The 19,088-nt window shown below is 46.2% G+C and overlaps 1 protein-coding gene across 3 annotated transcripts in view; it reads left to right on the top strand.

Annotated features, from left to right (window-relative positions):
• The window catches only part of Dctd (dCMP deaminase), a 32,069-nt gene extending 20,953 nt beyond the window's left edge, over window positions 1-11,116 (top strand). For 2 of the 3 annotated variants that reach the window (XM_032919288.1, XM_032919287.1), the window contains exons 4-6: window positions 6,813-6,929; window positions 8,320-8,416; window positions 9,775-11,116. In XM_032919288.1, coding sequence (XP_032775179.1) covers window positions 6,813-6,929; window positions 8,320-8,416; window positions 9,775-9,853 — 293 coding nt within the window. In that variant the 3' untranslated portion in view covers window positions 9,854-11,116. The remainder of the gene's footprint in view (window positions 1-6,812; window positions 6,930-8,319; window positions 8,417-9,774) is intronic. The other variant, XM_032919289.1, reaches the window with a different exon arrangement.
• The last annotated feature ends 7,972 nt before the right edge of the window (window positions 11,117-19,088 follow it).

Genomic DNA, 19,088 nt, shown 5'->3' with positions numbered 1-19,088 from the left:
TGATTGGCTCATTTAAACATGGCAGTGAGATTACAGCACAGCAGGAGAGTACGTATTGACTGGGGTGTACAGGATTTTAGAAGCTAGGGGCGTATCAGGGTTTGAAGGACATCTGGTTAAGGTGTGACTCTGAGTAAGCTGGGGGAGGTGCCCTTCTGCCAGATGGTTTGGGTCAGTCCTGATAACTCGGGCTGGTTCCTGCATTCCTTTTCTTTATCTTTATGGCCTGTTAGTCCTAGCGGCAGGGCAGGGCTGCCTGGACTTGCTTTTCACAGTGTTTAGCCCTGAGTCTGTGAATTTTGAAACTTACTCTTTTAACTTCATATTTTTAAACCTTAAATCTGTATAATTTTCCTTTCAAAATCAGCCTTAAATTGGGGTACCCCATTTCATGTAGTTATTAATTGCAACTCTGAGAAAGGAGAAGACGTTCCTGGATTAGAAACAGGCTGGTTTTTTTTCCAGATTTTATGGGACTCCAGTGTTTCTCCTTATGGCTCAACTGGGGACTAGCTAAGATCACCAGGGAGTGGGGTGGAGAGGTTGGGGGGGTGGGGGTGACACCAGCTGCTGGGTTATACGTGCAACTCGTAGAATTTGTTTAGCATCGCTCAAAATATGGGTTTTTCTGTTTTCTCTTTCTCATCAAGTAACTGTAATGTTACCAGTGTCTAAAATAGGTATTGTATGAGTCTTACATCAAATGAGATGGAAGTCAGATCTATAAGATGTGGAATCTCTTAAATCTAACACGGATGGAGTACATCCTGTTAATTTGTCAAACTTCCTGAGACCCGCCTACACAAGACAGTGAGGATTAATCAAGCCCCAGTGAGAGAGAGTTTGAAAAATACAGTTTTCTAATTATACAATCTTTACAGTGGGCCAAGGTTAATGCGTTTCTGAATTCTGACAGTCAGTAATAAAGAAAGACAAGACCAGAGTGTATGAATCGTTTTATAATCACCTGAAACAGGCACTGTGCTGATCAGGGTACTTCACGCACATTAATCTGGTATTTTAAGCAGTTATTCCTTTCACATGATGTTGGGAATCATTAAAGGGTTTGCGTCATTCTTGGCGCTTATCGGACATCTGCGTTATTTGGGGATGTTTGGGTTTTTGCTTGGCTGTTGACATGAATGTTTCGTTAATAGTGGAAAAATTCATTTTTCTTTTGACAATATGTCCGCCTTACGAATAGTTCTTAAGCGTTGTGCATCTTCAGCTCTTTGTCTTGTTCTTACATGGGTCTAAAAATCTCATGGGAAGCTGTCAGATAGAGCCAGTCATGGTTGGTTTTGAAACATAGACATGCTGTGGGTTTTGTTTCAGATTCTAGGTATCCTTGTACCAGGTATCCAAGTATCCAAGCAAGCAAGCAAGTCCTGGTTATAATTCATTTAACTGACTTTGTGACTTGCTGAGTTTGATAGTCCATGCTTGTAATCAATCCCAGGGCTCTGGCTAAAGAAAGACCAGCTCAGGTTGTGTGGTGAGCGCCGGTCCAGCTGGGACTATATAGCAAAACAATGTTTGAAAACCCAGAATACTACCACAGAGACAGACAGACAGACAGACAGACAGACAGACACACACACACACACACACACACACACACACACACACACACACACACACACAGGAGTTGAGAGCGGGTAAGACTAGGACTCAGATCAGGCAGAGGGGAGGAGGGAGAGGGGAGAGGAAGAAGGGAAGGGCCAGGGAGGGTAATAGAGGGAGCGGATATGACTGAGGAATGTTCTATGCATGTATGAAAAGGGCACAGTGAAACCTATTATTCTGTATAATTAATATGCCCTAACCCCCCAAAAAATTGGATAGAAGAAAACTAGAGGTTATATCTGCATTACAATGAGACAGCTATTTTTAAAATTAGAGTAGCAGTTATTGAAATGATTTCTTCTTGAGAAGAAAGTTAACGCGCTGAGTGTCTGACCTCTGCTGCATGCATGAGGATCGTGTGCGTGTTTAAGGGAGAAGGAAGTGGAGTTAGAGGGAAGCCACACTCAGCACCAAGAGAGAGCGAGGGCTGCAGCCTCGTGCTTGGGCAGTCAGAGTGTTAGGAAAGCTGAAAGGTGGTTTACTCGATGCTTTAGAATTTGCTTTCAGTCTAGCTGGCCAGGGCTTCTAGAAATCCACTTGTTTCCTCTGCCACTTTCCCTGAGATGACAGGAAGGCACTACTGTGTCCCACTTTTATGTGGGTCCTGCGTATCTGAACTCACACTCAGTCCATCGACTGAACTGTCTCCCAGCCTGTGTTTATCTTACTAAGTTTGAGATAGACTTTCCCAGAGCTGGTATTAATCGTGCAAACAGAATGCTTACCTCATCGAGAGCTCATAGGCCTTCTAACGAGCCTCCAGCACTGTCCCTCCTCCATTCTGTCTGCTCTAGGGAAGACTTCAACGGTCAGGCATGTGGTTCTAAGCAAGCTTTATGGCTTGAAGCAGCTTTGGGGGTTACCTGCTCGTGATGTGTGTAGATAGCTAAGAAGTAAGCCCCAAGCATTCCACTCTGGTGCACACTAAGCAGGTTGGATGCACCATTATCAAGCTGGTCAGTTGTCCCACCTTCAGGACAGTGCCTTACGTATTAGGGTTTCACTGCTGTGAAGAGACACCATGACCCTGCAATTCTTACAAAAGAAAACATCTGGTTGAGGCTGGCTTATAGGTCAGAGGTTTAGTCCATTCCCACGGTGGGAAGCTTTGGAGGCACACGGGCAGACATGGTGCTACAGAGGTCGCTGAGAATTCTCCGTCCAGGTCATCAGGCAGCAGGAAGAGACTGAGACACATTGGGCTTGACTTGAGCTTCTGAAACCTCAAAGCTCACCCCTGGTGACACACTTCCTCCCACAAAGCCACACCTACTCCAACAAAGCCACATCTCTTAATAATGCAATCTCTATGAGCTTCTGGGGGCCATTTTCATTCAAACCATCACTGACCGTGTGGGGCTTCAGGCCTGAGGCCCAAAGTTCTCCATAGATGTAAGAAGCTTGAAGGAGTGTCAGTGATACAGAGGCTGTGGAGACCCCCCCCTCCCCTTTCACCCTCCTTAGAGTCAGGCCTTAGGCTGGAAAGACACAGGGCAGATTTGAGACCCTGACCAGAGGGAGTGTGGGAGCTTCAAGGTGGGACTGGGATGGAGAGGTCCAGGATGAGGGGTTTATGTTCCCCAAGGCTGCGGAGTCTTTGAACCTCCTTATTATGCCCAGGAGGCTCCTCTTACTTAGATAGGCCTCAGTAGGGAGGGGCTTCTGGGGAACAGTGTGTTATGGTTTCTGAAGTTTACGGGGTGCAGGACTAGCTAGGCAGGAGCACCTGGCCTGGAGTCAGCTCTTCCGGGCCCCTCTTCAGATCGTGTGGTCTCTTCTGTGTCACGGCACTGTTGAGTGCATAGGCTTCTGGGTTGTGAACTGGCCTGTCTGACAGCTGCTCCTGTTACCCAGCAGGCCTCACTCTCTCCATCCACAGGATTGCACTGTTCATCCTGCGACTTGATAAGATGGAGGATGTCTATTTAGAATTTTCCACCATTTCCTGCCATATCAGAGGTTACCCAAGATGATCCTTCTTAGGGGGCTTTCACTGACTAGCCTCAACCTCTAATGATCAACTTCGTTCCAAACTAGACAGAGGTAGTTAGAGTTGTGGTGACAATTTTTACAGATACAGAACACCATAATGTGGTGTAGGGACAGATTGGAGTCTCTGCAGTTCCCAATGTTAACTCCGGCCCCATCGCAGAACACATCTTAATTGGGAGAGCCCATTTCTGACATCTGAGTGGAGAGCTTTTTTGATATCTGAATGGAAGAGGAGAACTTTTGCAATTTCCCAACGTCACCATCAGTAACCAGGATCTGCATTTTCTCCTTTATTTATTCAATAAATACTTAGCACCATTATGTTCCTGGCACGGCATTAGCCTCTGGGGGAAGCTCCAGAGAACTTAGATGGTTAGGCTCTGCCCCCAAGGGAGGCATAAAGGAAACAATTAGATGGAATTGTTTTTAACACTGAACAGTGTTAACGCTAGCATCCTGTCATCTTGGTCACCAGGGGAGAAGAGGCAGTGGATACTTCTTGGAGGCCATGCAGCCACTCCAACCTTTTCTGAGCTTGCTCCTTGCCCTTCCCATGGCTTTTTATCTGGCAGCGAGACTTGGGGGACAGAACTCAAGCCCGTCTGGCCTGCAGTTGCTCTCTGATGATGGTTTGTGATTTAAGGAATCACAGATTGTTTCTTTAGCTCCTTGGATTGCCAGAGAGTGCTGCTTCTCACTCACGGCTGAGGACACTTAATACGTGGTATGGATTCCTACTTTGAGGATGTAGCCATGCAGACGCATCCTGAGAGAGCTCTTGCTAGTATCTTCCTGACAAAACGCTGCCTGGCTACCGTAGCACAGGTCGTTGCTACCCCATGCGACACTGGGAAGCTGGTCCTTCATCTTTCCAACCCTGAACAGATTCTCAGTAAATGTGCTTGACTGTATGAGCAAGTAGGGGTTAGAATGTGTGTGCTTGGTACCTGCAGACCATCAGCGTCCAATGTGGAAGCTGGTGGCCGGAGATGGAGCGTATAGGACATTTTTGAAGGGACTGGTATTTGTTTTCTGGGAGTTATATATGGTTTGGACCGTGCTCAGAGACTCAGTTGACTCTCCAGTTGCTTGTGTTAAGCATTTGTGTGCCTAGTATATGTCGGGGATCTCAGGGAATCCCATAAAGCGGGGCTTTCCAGTTTGTTTGCACACTTGAGCCATTCTAGGGTTCTTGTTGAATTAAGTATTTAATAGATCCCCTGGTGGATTCACTACCCGCCTTGTGTTCCCGAGTGAAAGACACTCCCTGGGTCGCCTGGGTGTGTCCTAGCCTTAAGCCACGGACCCCAGAATCACGTGTGTTAAATTAGCACCAACTCCTAGCCTAGTTCCGAACCTGCATGTAGCTCCTGGGAAACCCATTCTCCCTGCCCCTTATTCCTAAAGGGAAGGCATGTATTCTTTTTTTTTTTTTTTTTTGGAGCTGGGAACTGAACCCAGGGCCTTGCGCTTGCTCTACCACTGAGCCAAATCCCCAGCCCTTTTTTTTTTAAAGTTCTTTTTTAGGCATGTGTATTCTATATTCTATTCGGGAATCTCCAATTAATTTTTAAAAGTGAGACATGTGGGCGCCATCTGTAGAATTAAATATATATAAATTCCAGTAGTGGTTTTGCTACCTGCCTTGATGGTTTGTATTCCAGAATGCGCACACACACACACACACACACACACACACACACACACACAGCCTTTATATTTTGATATGGCTTAAACAGTGCAATAGTTGGGCCACGTCCTAACCTCCATGAGGTTTATCCAACTCCTGCTGATAATCCCGAGTTATTAATTACTAAACTTTTTATCTTGGCTGCCCTGGACCCAGTTGGGCAGCCCTCGTGGGCCACACTCACTCGGCTCCATCATATGGCGGCTGTGCCTTCCTGTTCTCTACTCTTCTCAGGCATGATGTCTCTCCAGGCCTGGCCTGGAACATGGAGGCCCTCCTCCCCCTCCTCCTCCTCCTCTTCCTTGGTCCCCCTTCCCCCCCTCAACTTCCCCTCCCCCTCCCCTCCTCCTGGTCCCAAGCCTGGGAAATTCCAAAACCTGCCTCTGTCTGTCCTTCCCAGGCATTGGCTGTTGGCATTTTGATTTACTTATTTACTTTCTTTTTTTTTTTTTTTCCCCCCCCAGAGCTGGGGACCGAACCCAGGGCCTTACGCTTCCTAGGTGAGCGCTCTACCACTGAGCTAAATCCCCAACCCCTTATTTACTAATCAGAACCGACTCTGGTAGGTTCCCAGAAGCTGCTCAAAGAGGCTACAGGCAGTTTTGGGGACCCAAATTAACATTAGAATACAGGCAACCTTAGGCCAAACCCACTACAGATTCTCTTAGAGATCCGGGAAGTCTGGACCACCACTCTGCATTAAGGAACAGTGGAAGCTCCTGGGGTAGACGTCCGGGAGTGTGCTGGAGAGTTGCAGACAGCACACCCCAACCTTCAGGAGTGATACAGGATGGCAGTGTGGGAAGCCTTGGGCCGGCTGTGAGGCCTTCAGTGCTCTTTATTTCACCCCTGTGGCTAGGGAGTAGCAGCAGCAGCTAAAGGGACTGGGAACCACGTCTGCTTTGCTAGGTGTGGGAGAGAGAGGAGGGCTCTCCCTTTGACCTTGAATGCTGGCCAGGACGCCTACAGATCCTCCGGAAGGATTTGTGTTTAGAGATCTCAAATGCGTGTGTTTTAAAAGAAAGAAGTAATTTGTTATCCACGGACTTTTTTCTTTTTCTTGTGGGCTGAGCATGACAAGGGGAAGCAGATCCCTCAAGATAGAATCGCTCAGCTTCACTTCTTGTTCTCGTGCCCAGCACCCTCGTAACGGCCATGCCGAATATCCCTGGTGTGCAGATCAACACACAAATGAGCCATTTTATGTGGGCAATTTAATACCCCGGGGTCTTGTGGAGCAGTGAGGTATTGCTCCGCTCTGCTCAGGGTGGGCGAAGGTACTTGACCTCAGCCCCTCCTGGCTGTTCTAAGCGCTGGCAACCCAAGGCCGGCTGTGGGGACGGCTTCCCGTCCCTGCAGTCACCACCCAGACAGACGCGTTCTTTATTTGATGGTCACTGTTTCTGGTCGGTTTCTTTTTATGAAGTCTGTGCTGTGCTGTTTCCAAGGTGATGACAGGAATACCTGGGAAACCTTTCATGAGCCCCGGCCTTCTCTTCCGCAGTGTGCCACGCCGAGCTGAACGCCATCATGAACAAGAATTCGGCCGACGTGAAGGGCTGCAGTATGTATGTGGCCTTGTTCCCATGTAATGAGTGTGCGAAGCTCATCATTCAGGCAGGTAGGAGCCAGGCCTTTCCCGTTTGTCCCATTTGCATGGGGAGCTTGCTTGTCCGCAGCCCCGCGCAGGTGCGTTTCGATCTTCCATTGTTATTGTTTAGATCTAAATTAATTGTGCTATCAACTTTGCAAGCTATTTCCCGTGTTTAGCTTTTGAGGGGTGCCAGGTACTCTAGGACTAATTGCATCCTCTGTGATTCTTAGCATGTTTTTAATTTAGTTTGCAACTTCTTAAACTGCAAGCTGCCAAAAAAAAAAAAACCAACACAGGCATTGCATATAATTACTGTCAATTTACCGTTCTCTGACATATTGTGCATAGATTAGGGGGGAGGGAGGGGACTGAACTTCTGTCAGAAACAAGGTCAGCTGGGAGTCTGTATATCAAATTTTAATTTGTATCTAATACATGGTAGATACGTGAGGATCTAAGCATATCTTTGCATATAAATATCATGAAGCTCAGACGTGGTTCTGAGCTTTTCTTCCCGTGTTACATCTGCTCTAACCTGCCCCGCTGTAGTCTGTTTATCGCACCTGGTTTTGAACCGTCACATCTGAGAACGAGTTACGACGCTTTATCTCCATAAAGCTCTCGGTTTGAGCTTTAAAGACAGCGTGTTTAGCCAGGTGTATGGGTGAAAGGGACTGTTTACCATGAGCCCCTGGGTGTCTGTCGGATCAGGCGACTGCTAGCGGACCACAGCCACCATGACGGACACTGTGGGTGTCCGTGCAGCTGCTGCCTGTCCTTTGGGGCGCTTCCTTTGCTGATTGCAGGTGAGGAGGTTGGCAGTGGGTGCAGGTACCATGCGGTGTGTTGGCCATGTGGTTCCCTACTGAGGGAAAACAGAGCAGCCCTCAGGGTAAGGCTCTCGGGACTCCTGGCCCTTTGCCTCATGCTACCTAGGGAGATCACAAAGCAGGTCTGCCCTTCGCAGGGCTAGGCTAACGTGATGGCGGAGCCTATCCTATAAGTCTAGTGCTGCTGATCTCTGGGATTAGCCAGCGCCCTCTACCCCTCACGTTAGCCTCTGAGTTAAGTAGTTGCTTTAATAAAGAACACTTCCTTACTTGAAGTAAAGAGAACTTGTGAATGGGATCGAGGCTTGATGGCTTGATGTGTTTCCTTTGCATTTGTGTGTGTGTGTGTGTGTGTGTGTGTGTGTGTGTGTGTGTGTTTGAAAAAATCTATAAAGACTGGGGAAGGCGGCTTAAGTTCAGTCCCCTCTGCTGTCCTGGGAAACCAGACAGGAGTATTTCAGTAACCGGACATTGTCCACAAGCTCACTGGAAAAGGGTAATTAATTAATCATAGGCACCGGGCTTCGCCTCTCTGCCTGTCTTCTGCCGTTCCTGTCTGTGCTTATCTCCCACCGTTACCTTTTCAGGTATAAAAGAGGTTATTTTCATGTCGGATAAATACCATGACAGCGAGGAGACGACGGCTGCTAGGCTTCTGTTTAAATTGGCTGGGGTTACGTTCAGGTAGGTCAGGGGAACTGGTGTGGAAACGCGTGTGGCCTGAAGTGTAGTGGCTCCTGTGAGGTTTGCCTTCCACACTTGCAGTGTCTTTGGAAATGTGATGGCACAAGCCTCTAAAGATTATTTTAGGTACAGAGTAACGTTAGCCAGAAGTGTCTGGAGACAGCCTGTTTAATGATTATGCTTTAATATTAGTGACTTTCCCAAGCCTTAGACTAATTCTGCAAGAAGCAAGAAATTTAAAAATTTACAACTTTTGGGCTGGTACTGCTGAGCCTTTATGAATTTTGAATATGTGAGGCTCTATCTAGCAGGGATAGTTTAGGATGAAAGCAGCCCGCCAGGGTGAGACACCAGGAATTCTTTTCTGAGCAACATTTTGAATTAAGAGCAGCAGAAGCCCTTCTGGTTTCTATGATTGTCTTTGCAGAGTGGAGATTATGTTTTACCTGTAAGCTTTGCCATCTTTTATGGGAAACTTTGCAAATCGTCACTGTTTCTAGCCAGTGGTGATAAGACTTGTACGATTAACAGGCTTTCTCTCAGCTTGCTTTGTAGCCTCCTGCCTCAGTCTCCCAAAGGACGGCCCCCGCCATGCTCAGCTAGAAACAGGGTTTTTGCACGGCGAATGCCTTGTGTTGTTGTGCCTTGTGCACCCAAGTTTGGTCTCTGTGGCTTGACAAAACACTGACTGAAACCAACTTGGGGGGCAGAGGGGAGCTTACTTTGACTTTCGGGGTACAATCTCATTTCGTGGAAGCCAGGGCAGGAAGTCAAGGCAAAGCAGCAGGCAGGGACTGAAGCAGAGACCACAGAGGACGCTGCTGACAATGTACTTTAGTTTCCTCGTTTTAAAAAGTCCCCGAGTGTCTTCAATTATCGTAGACATGTTGAATACAGGAATTTAGGGGACTTGTTATTTGCGCTTGTAGAACCTGATTTTAGAAAATCAGATGCAAAAGAAAATCTACTGTGTTCGCTTTAGAGCAACTCAAGTCGGCTGCAAGAATTTCCTAGAAAATAAGATAAACACGATGGGGAAACTGTAATCGGATATCATGTTGTGCTGCTAACTTGTTAGAAATCCTTTGACTCCCGGATAATTCATGAACTCCCGATAGTTGAAGCAGGCACAAGCCAGGCCCCCCATGCCTCATTCTTGTCTCAGTGTCTTCTGCTCCTCCGTGTTCTGCTCGGTATGGTGCACTGTAATTGGCTCCTATAGAGATAAAATATCAAGAGAATCCCAGGGCATTCTTCCCTCCTGCCCAGGAAATACAGTTTAAACTGAAATAAACAGATTGCTGTAACTACTCATTGGCTAATTCAATTCCTTTACATATTTTGTTTCTCACCTTTAGAAAATTCACACCGAAGTACAGCAAGATTGTCATTGATTTCGATTCGATTAATAGCCGTCCGAGTCAGAAGCCTCAGTGAGTTTCGAGCCCCGGAAGAAGATGACACCCCACACACACAAGGGGCTCCTGAGCCTTTCATCTTAAGTCACACATAACTTTTTAATAGCACAGCACATACTAAAGAATATAAAACTTAGGCTCTTCTCTACCGTCACACGGATCTACATCTGCCTCAGCTGTCGATCTAGTTTGCCTTGGAAACTAAGGGACCGCCCACGGGAGCTGGAGGGAAGGTCTCTCCACTTCCGGAGAGCCTGTCTGCCTGCCGAGAGGGAGGCTGCACCAGCGAGTGTCAGCTCTGTCATCCACCGCATTGCAACAGCCGCTCCTCCCTGCTACACGGGCTAGAAGGACATACAAGTAATTGCTCCTCATCGATGAGCAGACACTCTGATGTGAACATCTGGCCCAAATGAAGCATGCCCTGTCACGCCCTTGGAAAAACAAACAGGACCAAATGAAGCTAGCTAGCGTGAGCGTACCTGCCGCGTACCTGCCGCAGAGGCCTCTCACCGGTTCACATGAGGCTGAGGAGGGCTGTGGCCCGGCAGGTGATCAGGACAATATCCCCTCCGTTCGCACTTTCCTGCCCCACACACAACAGTAGCTCACTATCCCTCTGGAGGGTAGAGGACCCCTGCGGTTCCAGCCTCTTATCCTTGGTTTGTTGGTCACATAGCACAGTTAAATTTATCCGAGGAATAAGTAGCTCCTAGAGGAGACAGCGTATCGCTCCCCCCAGACCAGGCACTGTGCAGCGACAGCTGCAGCTGAATGGATGGGTGATGTGGGATGTCCCCCATCCCGTTTCTCCTGCTGTGTGGGCACATGTCACTCCTGTTCCTCGTTCCAGCATGGTTCATTTCCAAGGGCACCCTACAACCAGAGAGCACATTAATTCCTGTCCTATAAGGGGATTATGGGAGACACTGTACCTGGAGTTAGTCCACGCGTACCCTCACAGGCAGCATCCTCCTGGCGCCCCAGTGTGGATGGGGGTGCCCCACTGTGTAATCTGTTTTTACCTTCATTTAACTTCAGCAAACATGCTCGGTGTCTTTGATAGTTTCTTTTTCCTAAAAATTGTTCCCTTTTGTAGAATGCTTGTTCCCCCCCCCCCGCCGCCATGTCCCCTTCCCATAGTCCTCCCCCCTCCCCCCAGGGTCTTTATTTTATCTCTAAGATTTTTATATGATTTTTTTAAAACTATTCTGGAGCATTTTTATAATTTGGATCTTTGCCAATATTATTAAAAATTTATTAAAATCCACCAGTACCAAAACATGTTCACTTTTCTATTATTATCTATGCTCAGCTCTGCTTGTGTAATTTCTCTGTTGTCTGCAAAGCACGTTCCATGGGCTTGTGCTCAGCGTACACCAGAAGTGTTAATTCTGTGTTCTCTCCAGGACTGGGTGGGGGTGGGGGTGGTTACATTGTGGTCTCTTAAATTTGGGTTGGGAGGGGGGCACATGTAGAGGTCAGAAAGCAACTTCCTAGCTTTGAGTTCTCTGTCCACCTTGTTCTGAAGCAGGGGTTTCTCCTATTTTCGCCCCTGCCCTGCCCTCAATGTGTGCTGTTATATCCGCATTTGGGGGAGTTTCAGGAATTGAACTCCGGCTTGAGCAGCAAGTGTCTTTACCAACTGAGCCATTTCCCTGTCCTGTGCTGCTCTTTTGAGGCTACATGGGGAAAGGCCCTGTTGCCACCCAGATTCCATACCTGTTTCTGGTTTGCCCATAGGATTGACAGGTCTCGGGGTTGGGGATTTAGCTCAGTGGTAGAGCGCTTGCCTAGCAAGCGCAAGGTCCTGGGTTCAGTCCCCAGTCTCAAAAAAAAAAAAAAAAAAAAAAAAAGGATTGATTGACAGGTCTCTCTGGCTAGTCTATCTGAGAGGTCTCAGGCTTTTTTTCCCCCTCAACTTATTTCTCTTCTCTAAACCACTTGCTCCAAATTTTGACAAAAGCAACATAAAAGAAAGAAATCAGAAAAGAGACAAAGATTATAATTGTCTGTTGCTACACGTTAGAAGTTGGTTGGAAGCCTTGTTAGCCCAGAGTAATCTTCTGTCGTGTTTGCAGATAGGTCTAGGGGCTAGGAAGTCATTAGTACATTTACTTAATTTGATACTGTGTTACATTTTGGTCTCAGCTTGTTAGGTTGAAGAGTAGGGAAAGACCATGTCGTTTTCCCTCTTGGAGAGAAGATTGTGACAGGCCACAGCTGGGCTGTTTGTGAGGTGCTGATACTGTGGATGTGGGGCCCTCAGCATCCATCTCTGAGCCCTTGCTGAGCCTGGTGACTGGATTGCAGGTAATTATGTCGTTTCTGCCTTCGCTCCAAGAGGAGTGGAATTGTCCTGTCCAGAGATTCTGCGGATGTCAAGGCTCCAGCTAATAGAGGGTTGCTTTGAACGGTTGCCTTTGGGGAAAGCATCCCAGAAGGAGGGTGTTCTGAGCACTCTCTCTGCCTTGCAGGCATTTCTGGATAATTGTGGTGAAGGGAGACTGTATCTGAGAGCCGCTGTGGCCGCCTGTCACGCCTAATAAACGACAATGAGGAAACCATCTTTCACTGAAGTGCTGGCAGAACTACACTAAAAGGCAAAAGGTAGAGCGAAGTGAGAGGAGCTGTTTGCCTGACATTTTATACCCCCCCCCTTTTGCACATGTCCTTAAAGACTGAGACCTAGCAATAAAAATTATCTAAATTATTACCCACATTTCCTGATTGCACACGAAGTAATATAAGACTAGCAGAAGACAGAGAAATCTCAATAACAGTAATAATAAAACCTCCTGAAGTTCTTATTGCCAGGGATAACTGTCTCCCAACGTCTGTATCTACCAGAGGATTAAAACTATTCAGGATGAAGCCAAGTGCAGAGGCAGATCTGTAATCCCAATACAGTGTGGTATGGTGGCAGCAATGTGACAAGTTCAGGCCCACCTTAAGCTAGATAGGGAGACTTAAAAGCTTCCCGTTGTCGTATGCATGCTTTAATCCCTGAACTTGGGAGAAAGTAGGGATAGGTACATCTTTGTTTTCGGAATGTGTTCCAGTACAGCCAGGGCTACAGAGAAACCCTGTCTAAGGGGAGTGGAGTTTGGGGTTGGGGGATGATAAATCCTTATAAAAGAGTCCAAGGGATTCAGGGAAAAAGATTTTCTTGCTTTAGTACTAGACAAGTCTTATTATTTGTAGCTGATGCTTTTAAGAACAGTAAAGCCACTCTAAGAATGGTAGTTTTCTAAGTAATTAGCAGGACAGCCTGTTTCAGGCTCAGTGGAAGAACAGAATTCAAGTGGAGTGCTGTGCAAACATCTGGCAACTGTAGTGATCAGCTGTGTGGGTGACTAGCTGCAGAGGTATGGGCAAAAATATCCCCACGCTCAGGACTTTGGGGCTTGGTGACATTTACAGGAAAAGAAATCACATTGGCCTACGTGGGAGCTGCTCTAGGATTCTAGCTAGCTTCTTTCAGACCTCTCAATGGACTTCAACAACATCTCTTCTGAGAGTAGCTGAATCTCCAAGCTTAGGCTGACCACACATTGGAATCTCTGATGGTGCCGACTTCGGCTTCGAACAGATGCTGATGGCCAGATACCAGAGTGAGACTGATGAAGCCCTCTTCTACCAGCTTCTCCATCAAACTGAGTGATGAGCTTCAGGCACCAGAGCCATGAACATGTGACCTAGCTATTGTCTGCTGTTGATACTGCCATTTCTCAGAGCTGGAGTCACTTTAATGTAGAAGCCTAACCCTTATGAAGGTCAAAGACTTAAAAGTTCTTGTGTTTGATTAAATTGAGTTAAATATTTCCATAGAAAATTGGGAAGGAGGTCCCAATTGTTGGTCAAGGAAAAAGACATTATCTGCTCAGGGCTAAGGGAGTGTCTTAGGGTTTCATTGCTGTGAAAAGACACTATGACCACATTTCATTGGGGCTGGCTTACAGTTCAGAGGGTCAGTCCATTATCATGGTGGGAAGCATGGCAACACGCAGGCAGACATGGCGCTGGAGAAAGAGCTGAGAGTTCTACATCTTGATACAAAGGCAGCAGAAGGAGACTGACACACTGGGCATGGCTTGAGCATAGGAGACCTCTAGGCCCACCCCCATGGTGACACTTCCTCCATCAAGGCCACGCCTCCTAATACTGCCACTTGTTATGGGCCAAGTATTCAAACACAAGAGTCTATGGGGGCCACTTCTGTTCAGACCCCAATAAGGAGGGACTTTGTGAAGCCCAAGGAGCGCTTACCCTAGAGCCTTACTTTTTGCTCACCGGCTGCCAAAACTCCACTTGAGCACTGTGTTCCATGTTAACCCATGTCTTGCTTGCTGGCGTTCTTTCTACTTGCAAAACAACCACAGCGAAAGCCCCCTGGAATACTGAGTAGCATAGAACTTGTCTTCATCTTTGAGCTCAGTGGTGCCAACCTCTGTTCTCTTCTGCAGCCAATGCTTCCTCCCCTGAGGAAGAGTGAAACGAGTGGTTTCCAAGCTGCAAGTGGTTTCCACATCCCTTAGCAGCTCCCTCTAACTCCTCCAGGTCCCTGGTAACTAACACTATAATTTCTCTATGAGTTGACTGCTCCAGACACCACCCATTATGTCGATGGACTCACAGAAGTCTCTCCCGATGGGGCTGTTTCACTCAGCACAGTGCCTTCAGGATCGTCTGTTGTAGCCTGTGTTGGATTGCTCTCTTCTCCGGGCTGAAGAGCATTCTGTGGCAAACATGACACATTCTGTCTCTGGACTCACCCACCAAAGTAGACACTTGGGTTTTTGCCTTTTTGGCTGCTGTTCTCTCGTGTTCCCTTTTACCTGTATTGTCTCCCTCAGCCCTGCGTACCTGTGTGCATCCTCCCTCTCCCTCCCTCCCTCCCTCCCTCTCTTCCTCCCTCCCTCCCTTTCTCCCTTTTCCCTCTCCATCCTTCATTCCCCCCCTTCTTTTTACTAAAGACTATCTTAGACTGAGAGATGGCCAGTGGTCCTGACTGCCTTCCAAAGGTCCTGAGTTCAAATCCCAGCAACCACATGGTGGCTCACAACCATCTGTAATCTGATGCCCTCTTCTGGTGTGTCTGAGGACAGCTCCAGTGTACTCTTTATAAATTAAAAAAAAAAAAAAAAAAAAGACTATCTTTAGGCCAGCAGTTTTTCCTTATGTTTGAGACAGGGTTTCATGTGGAAATTGCTCTGTAGCTCAGGCTGGCCTCCAACTCTAAATCCTGCTGCCACAGATTCCCTAGGGATGTACTACCAAACCTGGCTCTTTGTATCTGTGTATATTGTGTGGGGTATACATGTGTGAGCATGGTTGCCTGTGCATGTGTGTGGAAGCCAAGGACAATGTTAGATGTCTTTCTTCCTTTACCAGGCTGCCCCTTATTCTTTCAGCTCTTGCTGAACCCCGGAGCTCAGCCATTTCAGCTAGATTGGCTGGCCAGTGAGCTTCCTTGTCTCTACCCCTGCCCCGCCCCCGCCCCGCCCCGCCCCCTGCCTAGAGGAGGGTGCAGACCCGGGTCCTCACTCTCACACAGCGAGTATTTTCTTCAGTAGCCATCTCCCTGAACCACACCAGCTCTTAAACCAGCATTCCTTAGACTTTCAGTGCTGGTCCTTTGAGCATCTATACATTTCTGTATAGCTTTCAGGACTTGCCTGGGGTCCTGCCTTCTCTACACATTCCTCAAACCTCCCGTTCTAGTTGACTTTTTCCTCTTGGAAACCCTGCCACAGAAAGCACCACCAGCAAGCAGTCTTCCTGGCAAAGGACCCCGCTCTGGTTTATGTCATCACTTCCACGGTACTGGAATTGTTATTGAAACATTTCATTTCATGTCTCTTCCTGCTCTAACTAGATGAAAAGGCCACAGGAAACATCAGCACACCCAACTGCCTCTCCTTACCACACAGCGCGCAGTTTAATCAATGGTTTTAATATTTCTACTTAAAAATTACCGACCCAATCACACTTCCGTTCAGCGAAGCAGCTGCTTAGAAGCCAACCTCCTGATTGTTTTTTAAAAATGTGGGTGGGTTTTTTTTTTCTTTTGGCAACATCTAGGGGGGAAACAATTGTTATTTAGAATATAAGAGAAAGAAATCTCCCTGTTAGCATCTGGGGTTAATGGGCACATTTATCTTTCAGGGAGAAGGAAGATTACTATTTAAATGTCTTATTTTTAACTTCTGTGTTTGAGTTAAAGCGTTCTTATATATGGTTTTGAATTAGGAATTTGGCAATAATGAAAGCTCTTGGCAAAGCACCCAGAATGATGTCTGTGCTGGAACCCATCGGATTGGAAGCTGCTCTAACTTAACCATTTAGTCTTAAATCACCGAAGAGTACTTACTGTCGAGTGGTTCTTTATTTTAACTTTTGTTAATGAAAGTGATCGAATCCTGGCATGGTTTAAGAATTTAAGGGTACCGTTTGGTCCGGGGTTCAAGTAGACATTTTGTTTTGGAATCACGTCCTCCGAACAGCGCTGTGTGGCCTGATTCCTGCTGTATTACTTCTGCCTTTTCCTGAATGAGCAGGCATCGGTAACGGGTTACACAGCCGACACCCAACTCGGTGGCTTGGACAGCCGGATGCTCTTCATCCACATGATATGAAGTAGTTTACTGAGAAGTGTGTCAGCTGCCCATGGTGTTAACAGAGATCCAGACTTTTCTCCTTCATTTTGTCGGCACTGGCATTTACTGGATGACAAGCTTGTTCTTCAGAGTCTGGGTATCTCAGTTACATTAAATTTATTGAAAGAATATGAGGTATGTGTGTGTGTGTGTGTGTGTGAGAGAGAGAGAGAGAGAGAGAGAGAGAGAGACAGACAGACAGAGAGACAGAGAGAGACAGACAGACAGAGAGACAGAGACAGAGAGACAGACAGAGACAGAGAGACAGACAGAGACAGAGAGACAGACAGAGAAGGTAAGAGTTAAGATTCTCATCTCTCCTATATCCCTTTGATCGGGAGAGCGGAAGCTCCCCAGGACTCTTGAGAAAACATTCTCTTCCATCTCATTGGTCACAACTAGTTCACGTGACTACTTCCAGGTGCCAGGCAAGCTGAGCGGCTGCTCCCTTCTACCACAGAGGCTGTGGAGCCAGTGAACAAGAGCTGTGAGGTATGGTGGTAGCCGCTTCGTGTCCCCTCATGGGACATTGTGTGGAGGTTAATTGTGCAATCTTCACTCAGCCTCTCATCACATCTTAAAATCCTTAAAATATTTGTTGAGATGAAAAGTGATACCCAGGGGTTGGGGATTTAACTCTGTGGTAGAGCGCTTGCCTAGCAAGCACAAGGCCCTGGGTTCAGTCCTCAGCTCTGAAAGAAAAAGAAAAGAAAAGAAAAAAAGAAAAGTGATACCTATTCCATAAGGATTTGTGTATTTTACATTAACTCTCAAACCCCTTTGTGGAAAACCTTATATTTTTAGATTATCATAAAAGTTTATACATTCAGAGACACAACATTTTTTTGTTGTTGTTTAACTTACACCACACCCTTTGGTCCCCAGATATTTAGTGTATATTTCCTAAGAACAAAGGTATTTTCATATATCATCTGAATGTATTGACTTTATAAAATTGATCAAATAATTTTCTTTGTAGTGATTTTAAAGTCCAGCTCATTTAGGGCTCGGCAGCCTTTGTTATCTTGTCTCCTTAGCCTCTTTAATATAGGCCATTCCCACGGGGCTGTCGATTCTTCAGAGAACTGCTTCAGTTCCCTTCTGCTCAAATCCCTTGCAATCAGCAGTTTTCAAACTTTTAGTCTCCTGGTCCCTTTACAGTCTTAAAAATTATTGAAAATACCAGTGGACTTTTGTTTGCATAGATTAGAGATGTTGGTGTGCAGTCCATTAAAAATTTAAATTTTAAGTGTTTTAATTCATTCCAGATAACAGTGGCAATCCTTTCTTCCTGCTAACACAACTAGTGTGTTTTTATGAAAAAGGACTGTTGACTCCTCCAGAAGGACCAAAGATATTTAGTATAAAGAGAAGCATTGCCTTACATTTTCATAGTTTTTAAAAATTGTCTGTGTTGTATGGCTGTTTCCTCTGTACTGAAATAGTCCTTCTTGGAGGGAGGAGAAAAGCTCATACACCCTACAAGGTGGAGGAAGTTCAGGAAATTACAAGACTCACATCACCACACCCCCTTGCACCAGTGCTACCTAAGCAGTAACAACTGCTAGGGAGAGAGTCTTTCCAGCCTTTGGAGTTGCCTATAAGTTGTATGGGGAGCTCAGGGGACACCATCATGAGTTGGGGTAGGCTTTACAACAATGCCTCTGCCTTTGACTCTTATAAGTTACTCCTCTTCTATAAGCCCATAAGTAACCCAAATAAACTCATAGGGTCACCAAACTAGACTTAGGTGAATTCTTTTCTGTGATTTCCCATTGGTGCCCTATCTGAGGTGAACAGATAATTGTTTACGTCTTATCAGGAAAAGTCACCTGACAATCTGGCTTAATAGAAACCAGTTGGATTTCTACCGTGGCATGGTGTTTGGGCTGAAATTAAGGGATATGGTTTGTATCCCAAAAGTCCACATGCTAGAAGCTTGGTCTTCATTGTGATCTGTTCAGGTGGTAGATCCCCATGAAGCATGGTCTGGTGGGAAACAAGACTTGGGTATCACCATCCTTGCAAACAATGAATCCTGGACTCAGGAGTGGGAGCGAAGTACTTCTTGAGAGAGAAGACTGTTACAGAGCAAGCTTGTCTCTGGGCTTCTACAAGTAGCTGGTTTTCTTTTTCTTCTTATGTTATGTTGGGGGCACTTACTAGATGTAGGTACTATACTGTTTGAACTTTACAGCTATCAGAATTGAGCTAAACAAATCTTTCCTTTATAAATCACCCAGCTTTCAATTATAGTAACATAGTATAGAGAAATACCAGTCACATATTGTCTGTAGTTTGAAAAGTGTGGCTATTTTTTGATACCATATCACAAATGCGTAAGCAGTTTCATAGTGAAATTTGCAAGTTACATCAGTGAACACTTCATACTGCCTTATATTGACTCCATTATATATATAATTTTTAAATGTTTTATTATGTGCAGAAGTCACAGGACAACTTGTCAGAGTTCTCTTCTGCAATGTGGATCCTGGAAATTGGACTCAGGTCATCAGGCTTGGCAATTAGTAGATTAGTCCACTGAGCCATTTCACCAGCCCTGTATTTTTAACTGGTGCTTTTCATATGAATGGC

Source organism: Rattus rattus, chromosome 13 (assembly GCF_011064425.1).
Source record: "Rattus rattus isolate New Zealand chromosome 13, Rrattus_CSIRO_v1, whole genome shotgun sequence".
Classification (NCBI taxonomy): domain Eukaryota; kingdom Metazoa; phylum Chordata; class Mammalia; order Rodentia; family Muridae; genus Rattus; species Rattus rattus.
The sequence above is the reverse complement of the archived record's forward strand: the minus strand, read 5'-3'. Positions and strand labels throughout refer to the sequence as shown.